Source organism: Pelmatolapia mariae, linkage group LG7 (assembly GCF_036321145.2).
Source record: "Pelmatolapia mariae isolate MD_Pm_ZW linkage group LG7, Pm_UMD_F_2, whole genome shotgun sequence".
Lineage (NCBI taxonomy): Eukaryota > Metazoa > Chordata > Actinopteri > Cichliformes > Cichlidae > Pelmatolapia > Pelmatolapia mariae.
Genome location: NC_086233.1, coordinates 49,714,115 through 49,734,984, shown reverse-complemented (window position 1 = coordinate 49,734,984; position 20,870 = coordinate 49,714,115). Strand labels below are relative to the sequence as shown.

At 42.2% G+C, this 20,870-nt stretch overlaps 1 protein-coding gene across 5 annotated transcripts in view; it reads left to right on the top strand.

The window, feature by feature from the left end:
* Positions 1-20,870, top strand: part of tjp1b (tight junction protein 1b) — a 71,167-nt gene that overhangs the window by 47,238 nt on the left and 3,059 nt on the right. For 2 of the 5 annotated variants that reach the window (XM_063479476.1, XM_063479480.1), the window contains 26 exons: positions 943-999; positions 1,502-1,626; positions 1,748-1,850; positions 2,070-2,385; positions 2,739-2,845; positions 3,230-3,398; positions 3,507-3,651; positions 5,828-5,958; positions 6,469-6,574; positions 7,257-7,407; positions 8,022-8,130; positions 8,215-8,434; positions 8,605-8,789; positions 8,879-8,974; positions 9,056-9,138; positions 9,244-9,454; positions 9,564-9,664; positions 9,744-10,094; positions 10,429-10,659; positions 11,695-12,561; positions 13,026-13,117; positions 13,412-13,627; positions 13,736-13,872; positions 14,623-15,094; positions 15,278-15,495; positions 18,000-18,143. In XM_063479476.1, the coding sequence (XP_063335546.1) occupies positions 943-999; positions 1,502-1,626; positions 1,748-1,850; positions 2,070-2,385; positions 2,739-2,845; positions 3,230-3,398; positions 3,507-3,651; positions 5,828-5,958; positions 6,469-6,574; positions 7,257-7,407; positions 8,022-8,130; positions 8,215-8,434; positions 8,605-8,789; positions 8,879-8,974; positions 9,056-9,138; positions 9,244-9,454; positions 9,564-9,664; positions 9,744-10,094; positions 10,429-10,659; positions 11,695-12,561; positions 13,026-13,117; positions 13,412-13,627; positions 13,736-13,872; positions 14,623-15,094; positions 15,278-15,495; positions 18,000-18,143 (5,143 nt within the window). The remainder of the gene's footprint in view (positions 1-942; positions 1,000-1,501; positions 1,627-1,747; positions 1,851-2,069; positions 2,386-2,738; positions 2,846-3,229; positions 3,399-3,506; positions 3,652-5,827; positions 5,959-6,468; positions 6,575-7,256; positions 7,408-8,021; positions 8,131-8,214; positions 8,435-8,604; positions 8,790-8,878; positions 8,975-9,055; positions 9,139-9,243; positions 9,455-9,563; positions 9,665-9,743; positions 10,095-10,428; positions 10,660-11,694; positions 12,562-13,025; positions 13,118-13,411; positions 13,628-13,735; positions 13,873-14,622; positions 15,095-15,277; positions 15,496-17,999; positions 18,144-20,870) is intronic. The other 3 variants (XM_063479481.1, XM_063479477.1, XM_063479478.1) reach the window with 3 other exon arrangements.

Here is a 20,870-nt window from a genome sequence, read left to right as displayed (position 1 = left end):
ATAAGAAGCGGGCTGTAGGTCGCAGAGGATGGCGTTAACCCAGCAGCTGACTGAGGTGACCTTAATCTTATCCTCTGTGGTTGTTAATGGGGCTGAGGTTGTCCTTCAATTTTAGAGACTTACTGCCAGTGTGGCCCTATTTAATGAAGGAGGATCTTTTTCTGTTGTGCTATTGTACTCAGTTCACTGTAAACCTGGGACCTCATACTGTGGACCCACTGCAAAGAAGACTGTGTAGTCTAAAAACCAACATGTTTATGGTGTGTGCGTGGGCTATTTGCTGTGCTCTGTTGTGTCATCTGTATCACTGTGAATCAGCAACAGTGTGAAACAAACAAGCGTCCTGATGTGTACCCTGTCTTAATTTTTAGTGGTGAAACACTTCCCCTTCCACTAGGAACCTTGGTAGAGGACAAAAAATAATCAGTGCTATTATTGTGTATTCAAATATTCTGTTCATCTTTTTAATTTTTTTTTTTACTAAAGTCTCTCAGTGTGCTTTCACAGTTGATTTGCTGTTTATAATCTTTACATCCTTTATTTGCAGTATGAATATTACAATATGAATAATGAAATGTAGCCTAGATTGCCCAAGTGGCTGATGTTCGTAAAGCAGCAGTAGTCCAAACCCTTACCCTCTATTTTTTTCAGTATCTCAGTATAAGTAGCTTTTGCTGCAAAAGTGGTAAATGCTACTCTACACATTATGCAGACATTTAGCTTGGACAGATAACGCCTACTCTGTTCATTAAAAAAACAACACATTTGACCTTTTATGCAGACTTTATTAAAGGTTAAACACACTGCTGAAGGAGACACTGTCAGATGTATTTTGGGAGCCACTCTTCCACCTTTTATCGGTTGGAAGAATGAATTATTTTGACTCTTGTCTGAACTCTGGAGCTTATGTGTTAAGCACTGCGCTATTTTTTTGCCTTTCAGAGTGCAGCAATGGAGGAGACAGTCATTTGGGAACAGCACACAGTAACACTACACAGGGTGGGTATCTGTTATCCTTCCTTTACTCTCTATAATTGTCTATGTTGAAATTATGCCCTATCCTAAAAGCTCTCTGCCCTACCTGGTTTACTTTATTTTCCCTCTATCTCCCATCCCAGCATTTTTCTTCCCTGCTATTTTCAGGATCACAGCATGTAGGGAGTTAGCTCACTGTGTAATTAATTGCACGTGGAACAGACAAAACAGCAGAGTTATCACAAAGCTTTTCTTCTACACGATTCCATGTTTTTGGCTGTGGAGCATAAATAATTTGCACAAATGCTGATCTGGCATCTTTGTGCACATTGTTTGCACGCAAACTGCATCGCTTCAAAGTGTTCGACTGCTGTATTTTGTAGAGGTGGTTTACAAACAATTATTTTGTTGCATTCGTACCAGGAGGTGGTAATTTAAATCCATCTGTCTCTACTCGTCAGTTAGTGTCTTGGTCCATCCACACATCCTTATCTTTTTTGTGTTTTGTTTTTATTTCTGTGTGCAGGCACCAGGGTTTGGCTTTGGGATAGCCATTTCAGGTGGACGGGATAACCCTCATTTTCAGAGTGGTGAGACCTCCATTGTCATCTCAGATGTGCTGAAAGGAGGCCCCGCAGAAGGCCTACTGCAGTAAGATTTAGTTGTATTATCGGGAACCCAGTCATGCAGCTCATTTTTTAAGTATTAAATTACACTGCCTGCTCCATAAAGACTCCACTGTCTGTCTGTTCTTGGTATCTCATTTCTCTAGGGAAAATGACAGAGTCGTTATGGTCAACGCTGTCTCCATGGATAATGTGGAGCACGCGTACGCTGTTCAGCAGCTTCGTAAAAGTGGGAAGCTTGCCAAAATTGTGAGTGTCACATCCCATTATGAAGTCTTCTGAGAAAGCTCATTTTGTAGTCAGACTTAAAAAGTGTTTGTAGCAGAGATATGTATATTGCTAATAATGTTATTTGGGCTCTCTCATATGTTTTCGTAGTTCACTAGCAGAAGAAATGTGCATGATAAGGGGAGTGCCTGGCTCATGTTGGTTGTCAAGCTCATTTCATGTCTTATTCCCTTTGTTTAGACAATCAGGCGCAAGAGGAAGGTGCACGTCCCCATGGGCCGCCTGGGAGAGAGGGAGACTATGTCAGAGCATGACGAGGAGGAGGATAGCTACGACGAAGAGATATATGAAACGAGAAGTGGGCGCAGTGGCGCGTACAGCGGTGTGGGCGGCGCTATGGGCAGGCGCAGTGGGCGGAACGGCGGTCGCAGGGACAGGGAACGTGAACGCAGCGGCTCACGGGAAAGAAGTCTCTCCCCACGCTCAGACCGCCGCTCGCACAACCTGCCTCCACGGCCCGCCAAGGTCACTCTCGTGAAATCCCGCAAAAATGAAGGTGAGGCTCACAAAGTCGGGGATAAAAAGGGAGTCAGAACAGTGGCCAGTGAAGCAGGGAATCTCCTGCCATTTGATTTACATGACTATTAACAGACAACCATATTCTCTTTTAGAAGAGAATAAAACCTCCAAATCAGCATTGGTTAACTGCCAGAGCAAACAAAACTTGCCAGCCACAGCAAAATCCAAGTAAACTCAAGTAAATCTAAGTAAAAGAGCAATTAATCTTCTTTAATCAGTACTGTTAATCCCAGTGGGAGAAGCAGATGTCAGCAGAATCGCAGTCAGTGTGGTGTTGTCACGTGAACTCTGTGCTAACGTTGTCTTTGTTGCTGTCGTTCACTTTGTAAGCAGAATATGGCCTGCGCCTGGCCAGCCACATCTTTGTCAAGGACATTTCCCCTGAGAGCCTGGCAGCCAGGGATGGCAACATCCAGGAGGGGGATGTTGTACTGAAGGTGAGAGGGGAAAGGCAGAGAATCACTAGAAACATAGAAGATAAACTGAAAATGTTTGATCATGTCTTTATATAATCTAACCTGATTCAGATAGAAGGATGTGCAGTATATACTACTTTGTCTCAGTGTATTAATGTTTTGGGAACATGCTGTGTAGAAGGACACCGTCACATTTAGCAACATGCACATCTCGATCCTCTCTTTTAATGCATAGACTGGTTATGGGGAGGAACATTAATGTGATCTCATACCATTAAGATAATAAATGTCTAACCCCAGACATGTCACCTTTTATATTGTTTCTCTTTTCATTCAAATTCTGTGGCTGTGTACGAATGTTTACTTCATGTCATTTCTGATGGCTTGTTTTGCTGATTCTTTCAGATTAATGGCACCGTGACAGAGAACCTCTCTTTGATCGATGCCAAGAAGCTGATAGAAAGGTCAAAGGGCAAGCTAAAAATGGTGGTTCAGAGGGATGAGAGAGCGACCCTGCTGAACATCCCTGACCTCGATGACAGTATTCCCTCAGCCAACGCTTCTGACAGAGATGGTGAGAGTGATGTGAATTCAACTCAAATGAGTGGATACGAAGAAAGTCAGACTTGTCAGGGCAACTTTGAGGCTGCGGCCGTTTAACAGTATCTTTATGTTTAATCAGACATTTCAGATATCCATTCTCTGGCATCCGACCATTCCAATCGATCACATGACAGACATCGTAGCAGCCGCTCCCGCTCTCCAGACAGACGATCTGAACCCTCAGACCACTCCCGACATTCACCTCCACAAATCAGCAATGGCAGGTAAAGAACATCAACCCGGCTTTCAGGAAATAAATAAATTGGTGGGATATAGTTGCAATAAAAATTGTTATTTTTGTATATATATATATATATATTTTTTTTTTTTCTTCTCTTCACAACTTTCTCTGTGTTTGATGGAATGAAGTTTAGAACAATATCAATTTAAACTTGAACAGTAACATTGATCACCAAAACCTGGGTGGAGTACAAAACCATATTATTGGTCGCTTTGCTTAATAGTAAAATTTAAAAAAGTCCCTTAGTGTATTTGGAGAAGTCTGAGCTCTCAGGTTTAAGGTTAATTTATGATTAATGTAATAATTGATCTGTTCCTCAGTTAATCCAGGCAGTGTTGGGAAATTGTTTGCGTGTTTGTTTGTAGTTTTGTTTTGTTTTGTTTTTTGGTAGAGACAGACTGGAAATGCAGGAGAATGCAAGGATATAACCACTTTGATACTGGGTTGTCCTAAGCATCATTTCTCTACTGGTTTTTAGACTGTTGTTGATTAATTAAGACAGTAATTTGCAAATGAGTGAAATTGAAATAAGTTATATGCAACCACTTAGTAACACTTTAACATCTTTTAAGTAACAACAACTGATGATATTTGCTTTCATGCTTTAAAACAAGCTTTTTTTCCTTCCTCCTTTCTTTTTCTCATGAAAGGTAGTGTGTGTTAGCACCAACCATTACTCCATTCACCACTTCTTTTGACTCTAACGTTGTTTGAAAGTACCTCATTAATTCTTCATTTAAACTCAATAGAGCACCACAGTTGTTTTCCTTTCACTCTGCTCACTGACCTGAGAAAAAATAAAAGTCAGCTGTTAAGCCGCAAAAGAGTCGGCCTTGGTAGAAGCTCACTGCTCTTAACTCTTAAACATGGTGCCATAATTCAAAGCTGTTGCTGAATGGGATTTTTCTGCACTTGGTTATTCCTGTTATACTTCAGCAGCTGGAGAAATCCATATGTTTGGTGCCATTCCCCTATTTGAATATTGAGGATTTACTAAATGAATTATTAGATTTAATGTAGTTCAGTAGAGTTGTTGGGACTTTGACAAACGACTGTATATTCACAGCCCTCACTCTAAAAGTAGTGATGAATTTGTGTGTTGAAGATCGGTCTTTTGTGTAACAGCAAATTATTAACTGATGGATGTTGCTGTTGATATCAGACATCAATTATTTAGAGACATTTCTTCTCGAGATGAGAGAGTCATTTGAATGTGTCACTGGATCTTCTTCTTTTTAATGTTTTGGTGGACAAAACTGCATGTTCGCCACAAAGGAAATCGTGACACACAGTAATAAAAGGCCATCTCCAGCTGCCTGTTTTAAGTCGCTCCCTATTTTTTCCTATTAGGCTCATCATTTCTTGTCATTTTTAATATACAAAAAGCGAAAATCTCTATAATGTTCTAAACAGTGGCACGGGCACGCTACCTTGTGTATTTTAGTTAACAGGAAGGAGTTCTTGTGACAGGATGCTATTTGATTTGTTTGTTTGAACTTGATCAGTGATCTGGAACCCTTTCTCTCAGCTCGTGAAGTTGGCAGTTAAGTGCAGGCTGGGATGAAAAGAAGTTTGTTCCTGTCCAGCCAGTTCAAGCAGATCCTTTGTGGTTACTTTGTCACACAGTCTGTGAACAAAGCAGCTCTCTTCCCAAAAAGTTAGCCATGTGACCAGGAGAGCCACAGATCTATGCCACTGGGAAGCCTGTCTTTATCCCTCCTGTTCCTATCACTTGCTAAGAAATCAGAATCAGCATCTGAAGTTTCTGTTTGGCAAAACGCATGCAAATTTGGACATCATATGTCACTGTATATTAGTTTATACAGTAGTTTAAGCAGTTTTTCTTTTTAAAGGAAGTCAAAGTAAGCTGGTCAAAAGCCAGAGCCTCACAGTGAAATTCACCTGGAGGACAGAACCCACTCTGACACCTTAGATAAGCTGCTCTAAAAATAGAGCACAAAAGACTGGAAAGACAAAGTGATGACCTTCAACACTAAGATGCAGGCATAGAAAGAAGCTATTCTTAGCAAATGCATGTTCTGTTTAAGAGACAGTTTCATGTTGCCTTGGAGCACTACATCTGCAGAATGCATTATTCATGATCTCGTGCCTCATGTTCTAAAGAGAGGTTATACAAAAACATCTTTTTGCATCTTTAGTCACAGAAGTCGTGACGACGAACGGGCCTCAAAGCCGGCTTCAACACCAGCGAAGCTAGCGGAGGAGGTACCTCTGCCCAAACCGAAGGAGTCAGGAGGCAGAGAGGAGAAACAGCTCCCACCCCTCCCAGGTCAGATGTAAATCAGTCAGCCAGAAAATTACATGTTGGTTTGTATGTCTAAGAATAGTCATTCATTTACATGAATTCATGAACTCTTATTCGAAACAGTTATTTTTGCCCTTTTTTGGTAGTTGCGCTTTTAAAAAGTTAGATCCAGACGCCTGCTGAGCCTGGCTGAGTCTGCCTGGAGCCAAGTGAAAATAAACCATATGAGCTGATCGAGTCTGACGTTCCTCCCCAGCCTCCAGCACTCTGCTGCCTCTCTCTTTGACTTCCTAGCTCAGGACACTGTGTGCCTTGAGTGTGCGTGTGTGCACACAAGAATCTGTGTGATAATATTTTGCTTATATGTATGCACGCTTTTTTTCCGGTGTGTGTCTGTTGTTGTTTTTGTTCTTATTCTCACTCATTTTCTGTCTGTGTGGGGGTATTCCTTTGTTTATGATGATGTACAGTCGGTGTTACATGTTCATCATCTGTCTGCCGTAATAACATGAATCTCTGCGCATCTGTATTTAGAACCCAAGCCAGTCTATGCTCAGCCCGGACAGCCAGATGTAGACCTGCCTGTCAGTCCTTCCGATGCTCCTGTGCCAACTACTGCCCATGATGATAGCATCCTACGGTAAAGTTTACATTATATTAATATCCTCCACACACACACACACACACACACACACACACACACACACACAGAGTTTTTTTTTTGGAGCTGGAAAAAAAAGCACTTTTGACTACATCAGGAGAGCTGTTATTTAGAAAAATGTTTTAAAATGCTTCCATGCACAGTCTGCATCACTTATCTGTAAAGTGCAGTATCTGCAGGCTTCATACTGCTCTAAACACTCAGTTGCAGTTTTTTTTTCTACTCTTGGGTCTCATTAGCCTCAAATAAAAAGGATACCCTTAATGTGGTCATCGCAGAAGTGTAGGTCTGACTGTGAGCACAGCAGCCCCTCCCACCTGCTGTTCACATGTTTTGTTTTCAAGGTGCAGCCAGTCGGGAGAAAGTACAACAGGGAGGGTGGTCTTGAAGGGAACAGTTAAAAGGGCTTGTGGATTATTTTGAGCTGTGAAGTGTGCTGTAATGAAGATTTGTAGCTGAAAACGAGGGCAATGGGACCCCCATTAATAGTTAGCTGCCAAGTTGAATTAGCAGGACGCGGAGTGATCAGTGGTTGTGTCTGAGAATGTTTACTGTGGTTATTTTTGTTATTAGCAAAAATACTGAAATCTCTGTAGAGACATCTGGCTGACATTTAAGTTATATCAAAAGAAATGAACTTGGCAATTGTTTTTATTCTCAGGCCAAGCATGAAGTTGGTGAAGTTCAAAAAGGGGGAGAGTGTGGGTCTGCGGCTGGCTGGGGGTAACGACGTGGGCATCTTCGTAGCTGGAGTGCTGGAAGATAGTCCAGCCGCTAAGGAGGGCCTAGAGGAGGGCGACCAAATTCTCAGGGTAAGATTATTTTTAACATAAGCTGATTGTGAAGTGAGACAAACTGCAACACACATGATGTAAAAAACAACAAAAAAGGGGAGCTGTTTAAGTTTGGGGAGAAAAGGGGGAAAAAGGGATAAGCCATTTTGTTTTAACAGTGGGCACATCATAGTGCGTGTAAACAGTAGTGTTTTATGGGAAATGTTTCTGAAACATTCCCTTATTTATTCATGGTGTTACACTCTGGCTGCTCCAAAATTCCTCTATCTTCAAGCTGGTCTCTTAGCAATAGCCCTGAGGGAGCACACACAAAAACACCGTTTCCTCTCGCTGTGTTTGTCCCATTCCCTCACAGTCGTATATCTCACTGTTTGTTCCTCCTCCTCTGTTCTCTGAGTATATTGAGGAATGACTTGACTTCTTGTAGTGCAATAAAACCTGCAGTTACCCAGGCATTTCAGAGAACAGTAAAAGCTATGCGAACCTCTGTTTAAATGGAGATTTACATTTTCTGAGATGTACTCCTTAAACAATAAAAACTTCTGCTTAAACTTGAAAATCCAAAATAAAACATTTTTGTATGAAAACCATAAAAAACATAAACCAGAAACATGCTTTTTTCAAAATTCCAGGTAAATAATGTTGACTTTGCAAACATAATCCGAGAGGAGGCGGTGCTATTCCTCCTGGATCTTCCTAAGGGTGAAGAAGTCACCATTCTGGCCCAGAAGAAGAAAGATGGTAAAGGAAGTGAAAAGAGAACTAAGAACTATCTAATAAGCTGATTGGTTTGCTGATACTGACTTAACGCTCTGTACTGTTCAGTATATCGGCGGATTGTGGAATCAGATGTTGGTGACTCTTTCTACATCCGGACACACTTTGAGTATGAGAAGGAATCTCCGTATGGTTTGAGCTTTAACAAGGGCGAGGTGTTCCGTGTGGTGGACACCCTCTACAACGGCAAATTAGGCTCCTGGCTGGCTATTCGCATTGGCAAGAACCATCAAGAGGTGGAGCGGGGCATCATCCCCAACAAAAACAGGTGAAAGCATCCCTTCTCATCTCCTTTCGAGTTGTAGTTAATCTCCATATTTGTGGGGTTTCTTGTTTGTGTGGGGTTTTTTTTGTGTGTGTGTGTGTGTGTGTGATGTCTTTGTGTACTGGCAGTGTTGATATTAGTCCTAATGACAGCATCTCTGCTTTTGTCTACAGAGCAGAGCAGCTCTCCAGTGTGCAATACACTCTCCCCAAAACAGCAGGTGGAGACAGGGCTGACTTCTGGAGGTTCCGTGGTCTTCGCAGTTCAAAGAGGAACCTGAGGAAGAGCCGAGAGGATCTTTCTTCACAGCCAGTCCAAACAAAGTTCCCAGCTTATGAAAGAGTTGTGCTGAGAGAGGGTGAGGTGTCTTGACATGTCTGTTAGCCCGTTTAAGAGTAACAGCACAGTTTTATAAGTCTGTTAACGGTTTCTTTTCTCCTTGTGCAGCTGGCTTCCTAAGACCGGTTGTAATATTTGGACCTATTGCTGATGTTGCTCGTGAAAAGCTTTCCAGAGAAGAGCCAGATCTTTTTGAGCTTGCAAGTATGTCGGTAAACTGCATAAAACACATTTAGTCCTCAAGAAAATGAATTTGTCTTAAAATTGTCTTACCTCATTTTCTAGAGAGTGAACCGAGAGATGCAGGAACAGACCAGCGTAGTTCAGGAATAATTCGTCTTCACACTATCAAGCAGATCATTGACAGAGTGAGCACCCCTCTCTTTATGATACATGCATGGATTTTAAAAATAATATATCATTGTTTGTGTGCGTGCATTTGTTAAAAATAACTCTTTCTTTTCTTAATGAAGGACAAACATGCTGTACTGGACATCACTCCAAATGCTGTGGACAGGCTGAACTATGCTCAGTGGTACCCGATTGTAGTCTTCCTAAATCCCGATAATAAACAGGGTGTGAAGAACATGAGGACCAGGTTGTGTCCAGAGTCCAGGAAGAGTGCCAGGAAGCTCTATGAGCGAGCCATTAAACTGAGGAAGAATAATCACCACCTGTTCACCAGTAAGTGGGAGAGAGTTATAAAAATACCAGTAAATGAAAAATGTAAATTGTCTTTTTTTAACATGCTTTGTTCTTAATGAGCTGCCTGTAATGTAAACTATTCTCTTAGCGACCATCAACTTGAACAATATGAACGATGGTTGGTATGGAGCGCTAAAGGAAACCATCCAGCAACAGCAGAACCAGTTGGTGTGGGTGTCAGAGGGCAAGGTGAGTCTATTCTGCTGCGCTGAACACCATTACTGTGAATAAATGAGCCATCGGGTGACGGTTTCTCTGCTCTATTCAGGCGGATGGTACTACAGAGGATGACTTGGATATCCATGATGACCGCTTGTCCTACCTTTCAGCACCAGGTAGTGAATACTCAATGTATAGCACAGACAGCCGCCACACTTCTGACTATGAGGACACAGACACAGAAGGTGGAGCATACACAGACCAGGAATTAGATGAGACTTTGAATGATGAGGTGGGTCTGCCCACGGAGCCTGCCATCACCCGCTCCTCAGAGCCTGTGCGAGAAGATCCTCCTGTAATTCAGGACACCCCTGGTTACCCTGGATACCAGCACCCCGTGCAGCCTGACCCAGCCAATCGCATAGACCCTGCTGGGTTCAAGATGGCTGCTCCGCAGCAGGTAAAGTTCATATCTGGCATTGCAGACAGGCTTTGCCTTTCAAAGATGGATGCATGGGTGAAATTACATGACTGAAGAGCAGAGGAATTACTCCTTTGTATTCAGTGATGTGTCCTGACCTTTTTGTTAAGATTAAAAGTTTCTTGACTAAGTAATAAATATTTTTAGAAGCTACTGGTATGTTATCGATTCTAATCACATTTTTGCAAGCGATTTCTCTGGCTGGTGTAAAACTGATTCAGTGTAAGGAAGAAGATCACGGTGTTGGGGTAAGCTGTACTTTCTGTGCCCTTGGCAGGCTGTATTATAAATGTCTTTTAACAATACTTCACAGCAAGGTGAGGCTGCTGTGCCCATGCCCTCGTTGCCTCCGACGTCGGTAGCAACCCCTGCTGCTGAGCAGCCTGTACAGCTAGAGGGTGTGCACCTAGAGGAGCCGCCTGCTGCAGCCGCAGCTCCTCAGGCTGACTCACTTAGCAGCCCCAGCCCTGCCCCTGAGCTTATTCAGCCCCCACCACCACCACATGAACCCCACCCGTCTGGACTGCCTGGTCCAGAACCAAAGGTACCCGCTGTTTCACCAGCCACTCGGACCGGGCCTGGGCCCCAGCCTGCTGTTTTAACTGCCTGTCTTCTCACACATGCTTTCCACTTGCTCTCTGCATGACACGCCCACACTGTGTGACTCACTGAGCCCACTGTGTGCCTCTGGCTTCCAGAGAAAATGTGTGACAGACTAGTCCACATGCACCACAGTGGGCTGGGAGACCAGAAGGACTGGTACATCTGAGTCTTTGACCAGGGTGAAGACATCCACAACCAGCCCTAACTGTTGCCTTACTTCCTTTGCATGGCTCCTAATGTTTTTTGGGTTCCTTTCAGCTTTAACTTTTCTTCTGTAGATGAAAAATAGTGTCACAGTAGCATCGTAGTGGGTAGATGTGTCGTCTGTCGTAGTGCCAGTAGTTTGACATTGCATTATATGCAAACTGAATGTTTTTTGCATGATGAAAGCTAACCTGCAGACAGTACTCTTGGTAAAAAATTCCTTTCAATGAGCAATTCTCCCTATGGAAAAACAAACTTGCATCTGCACACTGCATTATGTCTCTCTTGTGTAGTTACGCCCTCTGTATATGCCAACAGATCAACCTTCCATAGGAAGTACTGTAACTAGATTTGCTGTCTACAGGCTACACATCATTTGTTTGAAACGAGGCCTTTCAGAAATGTACAAATTACTTGCTAGTGTGCCATCTATCAAACTTTAAAGATGTAAAATTCACTTGTGTTTATATGGATAACCACCATTCTTGAAAGGCATCTTGTCAAACAGGCATTCAGAACTGTTTTTAATAATGGGAAAAGGTTTGCCTGAGTAAATGCACTTTGACTTGATCTTGGTTTAATTAATTGGTTGAGAGATTTTCTTTGGTTAATGTTATTGTTAAACTTCACAAGGTTTTAGTTTATTTCCTGTTAATTAATTTAATCTTAATCTGGTGTTGGGAGAATACTGGCTGCCTTCTGTCCTGCAGCACTGGTTTGTTAAAAGTTTGCAATATGATGGATGCATTCATTTAGTTCTTTTTCTTCACAGATGTACAAGAAAGATCTTTACAATATGGAGGACCCTGTGCGAATCAACCATAGCCTAAAGCAGTCTATGAGCTATAGTCACCAGCCGCCGTACCAGGACAAACAGCCATACCGCGAATACGACCACCCGCCTTACGGATATGATGGAGGCGGCTACACGGAACCAAAGCCTCACAACACTGATTCTCACCTGCACTACGACAACCGTGTGCCTCATTACAACGAACAGTGGCCCCCCTATGACCAGCAAACCTCGTCCTCCCAGCCCGCAGGGTACCAGCCGGGCCACCAGCAACCCATGGGCTACAATCCCCGGTCCCCCTATGAGGATGGACCGGGAAGGGACTACAGCCCCCCTCAGCCACGCTATGATGAGGCCCCACCAGTGGGCTATGATGGGAGACCTCGCCACAGTAAACCTGGACCGATTCGTTACGACGAGCCCCCTCCACCACCTCTCCCTCCGGCAGGCTACGAAGCACGTTCCCCATATGAAGCAGAGACCCACAGCTTCCCCATTAACTCCCCTCGATCACCAGAGCCTTCGAAGCAGTATTATGGTGACTCTGGTCTGAGGGCGACCTACATACCTGGGCCTCCAAACCGGGGTTTTAAGCCAGGGATGCATGACGCTATGAGAAACTCTGAACCCACCATCCCTCCACCTAAACCAGAGGCCCTGCCCTCCCCAGGCGATCCAGCAATCACCCCAGGGTCAAAACCTCTTCCACCTCCACCCCAGGAAGACCTGGATGAGGACCCAGCCATGAAACCACAGTCAGTGCTCAACAGGGTCAAGATGTTTGAGAATAAACGGTCGGTTTCTATGGACAGGGCTAAAGAGGGAGGTGATTCATCAGTACTCCGGGTATGTTTATCTCACCTTAGTTACAACAAGGATTCTGGCTCAGTAACACAATGACTTTAAACCTTGATGTTAGAACTCTGTATTAACTTCATCACATTTCAAATATTTGTACTTGTATTGCTAACAGCAAACTGGTTAGAATCCTAGTTTAAATACAGATAGGATTTTTATTCAAGATTATAGCTATTTTAAAAAATAAATTGGGGGTATGATAATAAAATATACAAGGTAGGGTGTAAATGGAGTCCAACAGGATATGGTACGTTGTTATGTTACATTGATATGTAGTTATCTTGAAAACGCAAGCTTGTTTATATGAGATTTTTCTTCTTCTTTTTTTTTTTTTTTAAATCTTTTGTTGCCTGAAGAATTTTACATCTTGCAGGCACAATAATAGATATGTGTGCAAAATCTAAATCTAATGCAAGAATCACTAAAGCAGAGGCCCATGTTTGTTTTTTCAGCCTGCAGATATTCCTAAGCCTGTGATAGCACCTGGACCAGTCCTCAAAGCCAATTCCCTCAGCAACCTGGAGCAGGAGAAGTCCTCCTATAGGTATGTAACCCTCGCTGCAAAACCCCAGACTACAGGGTAGGTGAGTGAAGGACAGCTCATAAGATCCTTGAAAAGGAGTCTTAGAATTCATTTGTTGTAGTTTGAGCTCCATCTAGTGGAGGCTGCAAGTCCTGTAGGTTAGCCTCAGTGTCATTGGCTGCCTGAGCTGCCCAGCTGTAAAGATTCATATTGATTTCAAAGATATCTGATAAATTAATCTCATAGACTCTACTTTAAGTTAGTGCACAGTTTCTGATTTGCCTCAATCATTCTGCTGTTTGTCTTTTTCTGCAGGGCTCCTGAACCACAGAAGCCCCACACCAAGCCCCTGGATGATGTAGTCCGTTCCAACCACTATGACCCAGATGAGGATGAGGAATACTACAGAAAGCAGTTGTCCTACTTTGATCGCCGCAGCTTTGACAGCAAGGCCATGGGCCAGCCCACTCCTGGCATTAACCGCTTCCATGATCTGCCCAAACCACCTCAGCTATCCTACCCATACAACAGGTATAACAGCTCAGCCTGTGCCAAAAGTGCTGCCTGTTGTACAACATTTCTCACGTTTTAAGTCGTCGCAGCTGTTGAATAATAATTGTTTGTGCCATCTAACTGCAGAGTTGAGTCTGTGGAGAAAGTGAGTCCAGTGGAAAAAAGATACGATCCTCTGCCGCAAATCAGTCCCCCTTCACAGTATGGGCCCCCGGCCTCCGCCATTCCACCCGCCACACTGCCCAAACTCAGTCCAGGCGATGGTAACCTTCTTAAACTTTCTGCTGGCCTTCAAACCTTCGTCTGTACTTATTACATGAATAACATACACATGACATGAATTATATCTGTGCCATTGACATGAGCACTTGCAGTACAGGCTGCTTTCTCTGATAAGCTTTGCCTTTTTCGGCCACTTTTTTTCTTCTGTTCTCATATACAGTCATATACGTATCTTCATATTTCTTTTCCTACTGTTTCCAGTTGCTTCCTCTCACATCTTTTTGTTTGTTCTTAAATTGATTTCTTAAACAAGACCGTGGTTTCCAAACTAGCATTGGTTGTCTAGAATGTTTTGGGTTTTTTTTTGTTTTTTTTTAGCCTTTTTTTGTGCACACATGCATTGTAAGGTAAACATAGTGCCTCCTGCTACTGCTACTTTGTGTTTATGTAATTTTGTAGGACTGTCCCTAAAGTGATAATGGCTTTAAAAAAAGACTTTTCTCTCTCTCCCTGTGAGATCAGACTGGCTGCATGGTAGTCAGACCAGAACTGTAAGCAAAACTATCTGTGGCAGGACCTTTTGTACTTGTTGCTGATGAAAGATCTCTATTGAGTGTCAAAGCTCGGCACAGTACTGTAAATCTAGCAAAAAAGTCTTGATTTTGTTCATTTGTTGGTAGTAGCTAAACTCTTCAGTACATATAGAAAGTACATAACTGTATATATAATCTCTTGTGTATATTTAATCAAGACTGTATTTAAATTACTTGATTTATTATATCCTCTTTCAGCTAACTCCGTACCTGAACCATTGACCTCACCCAATCCTAAACCTGAGCTGACAACTCTTAGGCCGACCAGTAGGGATGAACCCACACCGGGCAGTTACCTGCCCCCGAGGGGCCTTCCCGACAAATCCCCGGTCAATGGCACTGATGCAGCACCCCCAAAAACCCTGAGCACTCCTGCACCAACTAGCTATAACCGCTACGTCCCGAAGCCTTACACCAGTGCAGCCCGACCCTTTGAGCGCAAGTTTGAGAGCCCCAAGTTCAACCACAATCTGCTGCCCAATGACACACAGGTGAAGACGGACCTCCTCAGCAAGCCCAGTGTGGTGAGCAACAGTAGTGGGAAACCTCAGTTGTCACCGCAGCCCCTTGATCACGACAGTGGCCTGGACACTTTCACACGCACTATAGACAACAGGCCCAAATACCAGCACAATAACATCAACGCCATTCCCAAGGCCATCCCTGTAAGGTAAGACATGTTCTCACCCCTAGTAGCATCGAGTTCTCAGAGAAAGTAATTACTGAGCTGCTGAGAGAGGGAGAGAAACTTGTTTGCGCACAGGGGGTTTGCTCTCGTGCCCTCTGCTGTACATTATTCTCTGCCTACACTGATTTGACTGATGATGTTCTCCTCTCTGCTTCTGTCCCTCAGCCCCAGTGCGCTGGATGATGACGATGAAGATGAAGGGCACACGGTGGTGGCCACTGCCCGTGGGATATTCAACTGTAACGGAGGGGTCCTGAGTTCTATTGAGACGGGCGTCAGCATCATCATCCCCCAGGGTGCGATCCCGGAGAGTGTCGAGCAGGAGATTTACTTCAAGGTGTGCCGGGACAACAGCATCCTGCCCCCCCTCGACAAGGAGAAAGGTCAGTGCTGGACAGAGATCCTCCCTAACCTAGATTTATCAACTTATGAGATGGTACAGAATCTGAGGAAACTGGTGAAGGTTGTGAAATGTTGACTGTAGTAGTGCAGGGGCTTTGTCTTCCTAGATGAGAATAAAGTTTTTCAAACTATGCATTTTAAGTGATGTAAGGCAATTACCCATGGAAGCAAACACATCACACACACTTCTTACCACCTTATGCATCACTAAGAAAACTAGTCTCATGAATTGAAAATTGAAAAATGATTTCTGTATTACTGAATATAGATGTTTTCCTCTAGATCACATTAGTCTGGAGAGAATGCCTGCCACCTCTGAAAAACTCTCTCTGATCCCCAGTGATCAATTACATTACTTAGTGGGTTTGTGTGAAGAGCTGTTTTGGGGTATCTATTTGTTTGTTCTGGTGCCCTGGTGGTGGTGGTGGTGGTGAGGCCTGCCTTGTGGTGTGGGGCCTGGCCCAGATGGCTGGCCTTTTTTCTTGGGGGGGGGGGGGGGGGGGGGGGGGTCCTGGTATGAGATCTAGGGCCCTGGTGCCCGGGGTTGCCCGTTTCCCTGCAAGGGGGTCTGCAGGTACCCCCTTGCATCATATGGGGTGGGTTGCCCCCACATGGGGATGTCCTGCCTGTGCTTTGTGATTTCTGGGGTACCTTCAGACAGTTCGAAGTAGTGCTGGGCAATATGGAAAAAATATTTATCACGATATGAATTATTTTATATCACGATAACGATATATATCACGATATACCACCTGACCTGTGGTCATCTGGAAAGTATGCAGTCTGTAAACAGCGAGTGGAGAGGGTGCAGTTGTTTTGAGTTACCATAAAGCATGTCGCAAATCCGGGTGCACGTAAAGCAGCACCATGTCGCAAAACCACAAGACGGAGTTTCTTTGCAAAAAATATCATTTTTTTTATACTTTATTTTCTCTTGCATAAAGTTAAGAGTATGTATAGTGAGAAGACAACATTAATATATTTGCACAGGCTATTTAACCCTTTAAGACCTACCATAGAACCAAGTCCGCCAGAGTTTATCTTTACATTTTACATGCTGTAGTGCCATTTGTGGGAGCATTTCAAGTTGCTATACATCAATACAACCGTTCTAGCCCAAAGTTTAATAATATGTATGTATTAAGTCCATAGTAACTACATAAATTGCAAAAAAGTGCAATAAACTACAAAAAAATTGAAAATCTTTTTTTTTTTTGTTACATATATTTCTAGTTAGAGAAATTTAAGAGGCTTATCCCTCAAAACTGTAAATACAAAAAAGTTGCACAAAATAGTTTCCAACCACGAGAAATTTATTTTGAGTGTCTTCATAGTTTTATTTTTGAGATACACAAATTTTATATACCACAGAAAAAATGAAAATAAATAAATGCAAATTTGCAAAAACACAGCATGTGCATCAAAATAAACTATTTCCAACAGTGTAATTTGACTTCTAAGCATCCCGGAAACGATACAGAAGAGCATAAAGTCAAACATGACTTTTAAAAACACCAACATAGGCTTTGAAGCTAAAAAACTATATTTTCCGCGAAATGACGTCACTTCCGGTTTCGGACAGCTAATGGCGGACATGCGATAGTTCGCGCTGACTTATATTCCAACTAGTAAGTGTTATGAACAGCTGATCGGATCGGCAAAGCGTGTTTCTGGAATATTATGTTTTTGTTGCTGGAAGTACTTTTTATGCAATTTTTGCAAAGCTATATGTGGAAGGAAACCGTGACCTAGGGCAAGCTAATGGAATAAGATGTAAGTACAACTCCTACGTTTTCATATGCAAAAGAAATTATTGCGCTACCTCACGTGGTTCCAGTTCTACAGGGATTTAAAAATAGTTAGGGAAAACGGAGTGTGCCTGCTCCGACCGGTTGTAAAGGGTTAATGATCTTTTTTATGTAATAATTTATAAAATTAGGGTTAGAAACGATAGAAGACAAATGGCACGATAGACACTTTTCTATCGTCCACACGATATATATCGTCATATCGCCCAGCACTAGTTTGAAGGTTGTTCAGTTGAGAGAACACTTGTCACTTGGCTGTGGTGTGGATTGGGAATGGCTTGTCTGGGACTCAGGCAGACTGAGTGGGTGACTGAGACTTCTCTGTGAGGTGCAAACAGTGGGTGCTTCTGCTTGTTTTGAGTACCTGTTTGTATTTTATGTTTTTGTTTTTTTTTGTATTTATGTGAGCTGTCAGACATGAAAAGCTTAAAAAAACAAAGTTTAAGTTTTGCTTTTCTTGGATAGTTGTAGAAATTCTCTTTGAGTTTCAAAACCAATATAGAAACTACTACAGAAAAAAGACCCTGAACTAGATAGGGAAATAAATAGTGGTTATACTGGTGGTTACATACTTTTAAACAAGCATATATTTCTTATTTACTACGATGGCCTAATAACAGACTATTAAATCAGGTGTTTGGTTTGTGAAGTTTAACTCTGGTTGTATATCTGTGCAGGAGAAACGCTGCTTAGTCCGCTGGTGATGTGTGGCCCACATGGACTCAAGTTCCTGAAGCCGGTGGAGCTGCGCTTACCTCACTGTGCGTCAATGACCCCTGATGGTTGGTCTTTTGCTCTAAAATCCTCCGACTCCTCGTCGGGTACGCTGTCCTCTCTCTGTCCTTTTGGGGTCTGTGGGCAGACTTTGGTGTTCAGCAAAGCGAGTTCATTGCTTTCTGAATCAGTTTAACACTCACATCTGTTTTCTGTTTTTCCCCCCTCACCTTTTTATCATGCATGTGCTGTTTGGTGGTGGTGTTATTTATTTTGGGCTCTCTGTTAGTTCCAATTAGTTATATGAACTATAAACAGACATAAAGAGCTAGTATTTGACAAATATCAAGTATTTTTAATCTTGAAAATCTTACCAGCTGACTCTGAATCAGTTTTCCACATCCAGTTTAGTGTGGATGAAGGTGCTGCTGTAGACAAACACCAAGTCTGTGGGTTGGATGACATTATAAAACTATCATTAGACCAAACGTTTTGAAATCTACTAATTCCAGGGATGTCAAATGCAAAACCTCTACTTTTTTTTTTTTTTTAACATCACTGGCCACAAACAATTCCACTTTGATCTTAAGTGGGCCATACCAATAAAACTTACCTCTGTTTAACTACACATTTAATGTCTGTGATGTTCTGTTATAATTTTTAAAAATAGTAATTTCAGCAGTATTTCTCAGTTTTTCTACAACATCATAAAAAGCTGCTGCAATAAATGAAAATAATCTGTTAGCACAACTTTATGGGCTCAAAATGTGGTCATAAATATTTTGTACTTGTAAATCAGTTTTGTACTTGTAAATCAGGATTTGTATGTGTAAAAATAATTTGTGTGTGCGTAAAAATAATTTGTGTGTGCGTAAAAATAATTTGTGTGTGCGTAAAAATAATTTGTGTGTGCGTAAAAATAATTTGTGTGTGCGTAAAAAAGACTTGTATGTGTAAAAAGAATTTGTATGTGCATAAAAAAGATTTGTGTGTGTGTAAAAAAGATTTGTGTGTGTGTAAAAAAGATTTGTATGTGTAAAAAGAATTTGTGTGTGCGTAAAAAAGATTTGTGTGTGGACTTAGCCAAAAAAAACCCTGCAAGTTACAAGTACGAATTTTGACCCTATTTTTCTTCCTTTCATCTGATTGGTCAATGTCATGTCAATCACAAATGTAACAATCCAATCAGAGAACAGATGCGTTTGGCTGTCGGAGGGACACTTTTTTGAACTGCAGGTCCTTGAAGGGTAATACAGTTTGAAGCTGGAGGATCTCTATATAAATATCCGATAGCAGCTAGGTCCCCTTACTTTCAGCAGCTGTTGAAAGGATAAAGTTGTGGTATGCCAGTGGTTAGAAATACCATCATTACTTTAGGATTAGTTTAACACAAAGTCAGGGCTGACCCGGGACCATTGCTGTGAGTCACAGTGCGCAGCATAAAAGTCCTTTCACATCGGACGCAGGATGTGCTGCTAATGCTAACTAAAAGCAAAGGATCCAGAATTTGTTGCGCTGGCTGCTGAGCTTTGTGGGTTTTTGCAGCAGCTCTACCTGTACTAGATGCACGCCCCCCCCCCCCCCCCCCCCCCCCCTTCGCGGTCCGCAGCGCTGTTGAAAAGGCTGTGGAAGTCCCTGTATTAAGCACGTAGACCTGTGACACAAAAATCACCAAACTCGGACGACCACAGACTGTTTTCCTTCGTGGTGATGAAGGAAAACGCTGGGTTGGCATGTAAAAGGGCATTTATTCCCTTCAAAGACCTGCAGTTCAAAAAAAGCGCCCCTCCGACAGCCAAACCCATCTGTTCTCTGATTGGATTGTTACATTTGTGATTGACATGACATTGACCAATCAGATGAAAGGAAGAAAAATAGGGTCAAAATTCGTACTTGTAACTTGCAGGGTTTTTTTTGGCTAAGTCCACACACAAATCTTTTTTACGCACACACAAATTCTTTTTACACACACAAATCTTTTTTACACACACACAAATCTTTTTTACGCACACACAAATTCTTTTTACACATACAAATCCTGATTTACAAGTACAAAACTGATTTACAAGTACAAAATATTTATGACCACATTTTGAGCCCATACAACTTTTGCAAAAAATAAATATGTAAAATAACAGTAGCATAAATGTCCATTGGAGAGGTCTTTATCAGTAGGAAGAGCTGTTAAATGTATGAAAAGTTAAAAGTAAAAAATTCATGCCGTCTTTCACATTTTCCAAACCTCATTGGAGTCTTTGATTCGAGCCCTTATGTTTGAGGCCCCTGGTCTAAACTGTTAGATAAGAAGTGATACCAGTGATACTGGATTTCCATTCATTTGGAGCCAACACCCAATATACGTTAATTAAAAGGAATTATTAAAGGAGCTGGCATCATTATGTTTGAATGTCTCCATAATTGTGAAAACTGAGAGTTCTATACTATAGAAAACGAGTGCTTTTCTCCTGATGCTTTTCTCGAAAGTATCATGAGCACGAGTCCGACCATATCAAGCAGATACATACCAAATATGAGCTCACAACCACACATTGAACTTTTCTTTGAGGAAAATTCCAAACAGGACCTCATTCCAGCTCCTTATTTTGGATGGATTTGCTGCTTTTCCTATGGAATATTAAACAGGATTTCTCAGAAATGTTGAAATTTTACAGTTACAGTACAGATGCCCACTTGTTTAATTCTTGGTCTTCATGTGCTGAATTTTTATGTTTAATGTCACAGTTTGTGATGTTTTACATGCCAGATAAGTGTTGTGACCAGTAAAAAGATGTTTTATGAAATGAAAGAAATTTATAGGCATGTTAACTGACAGA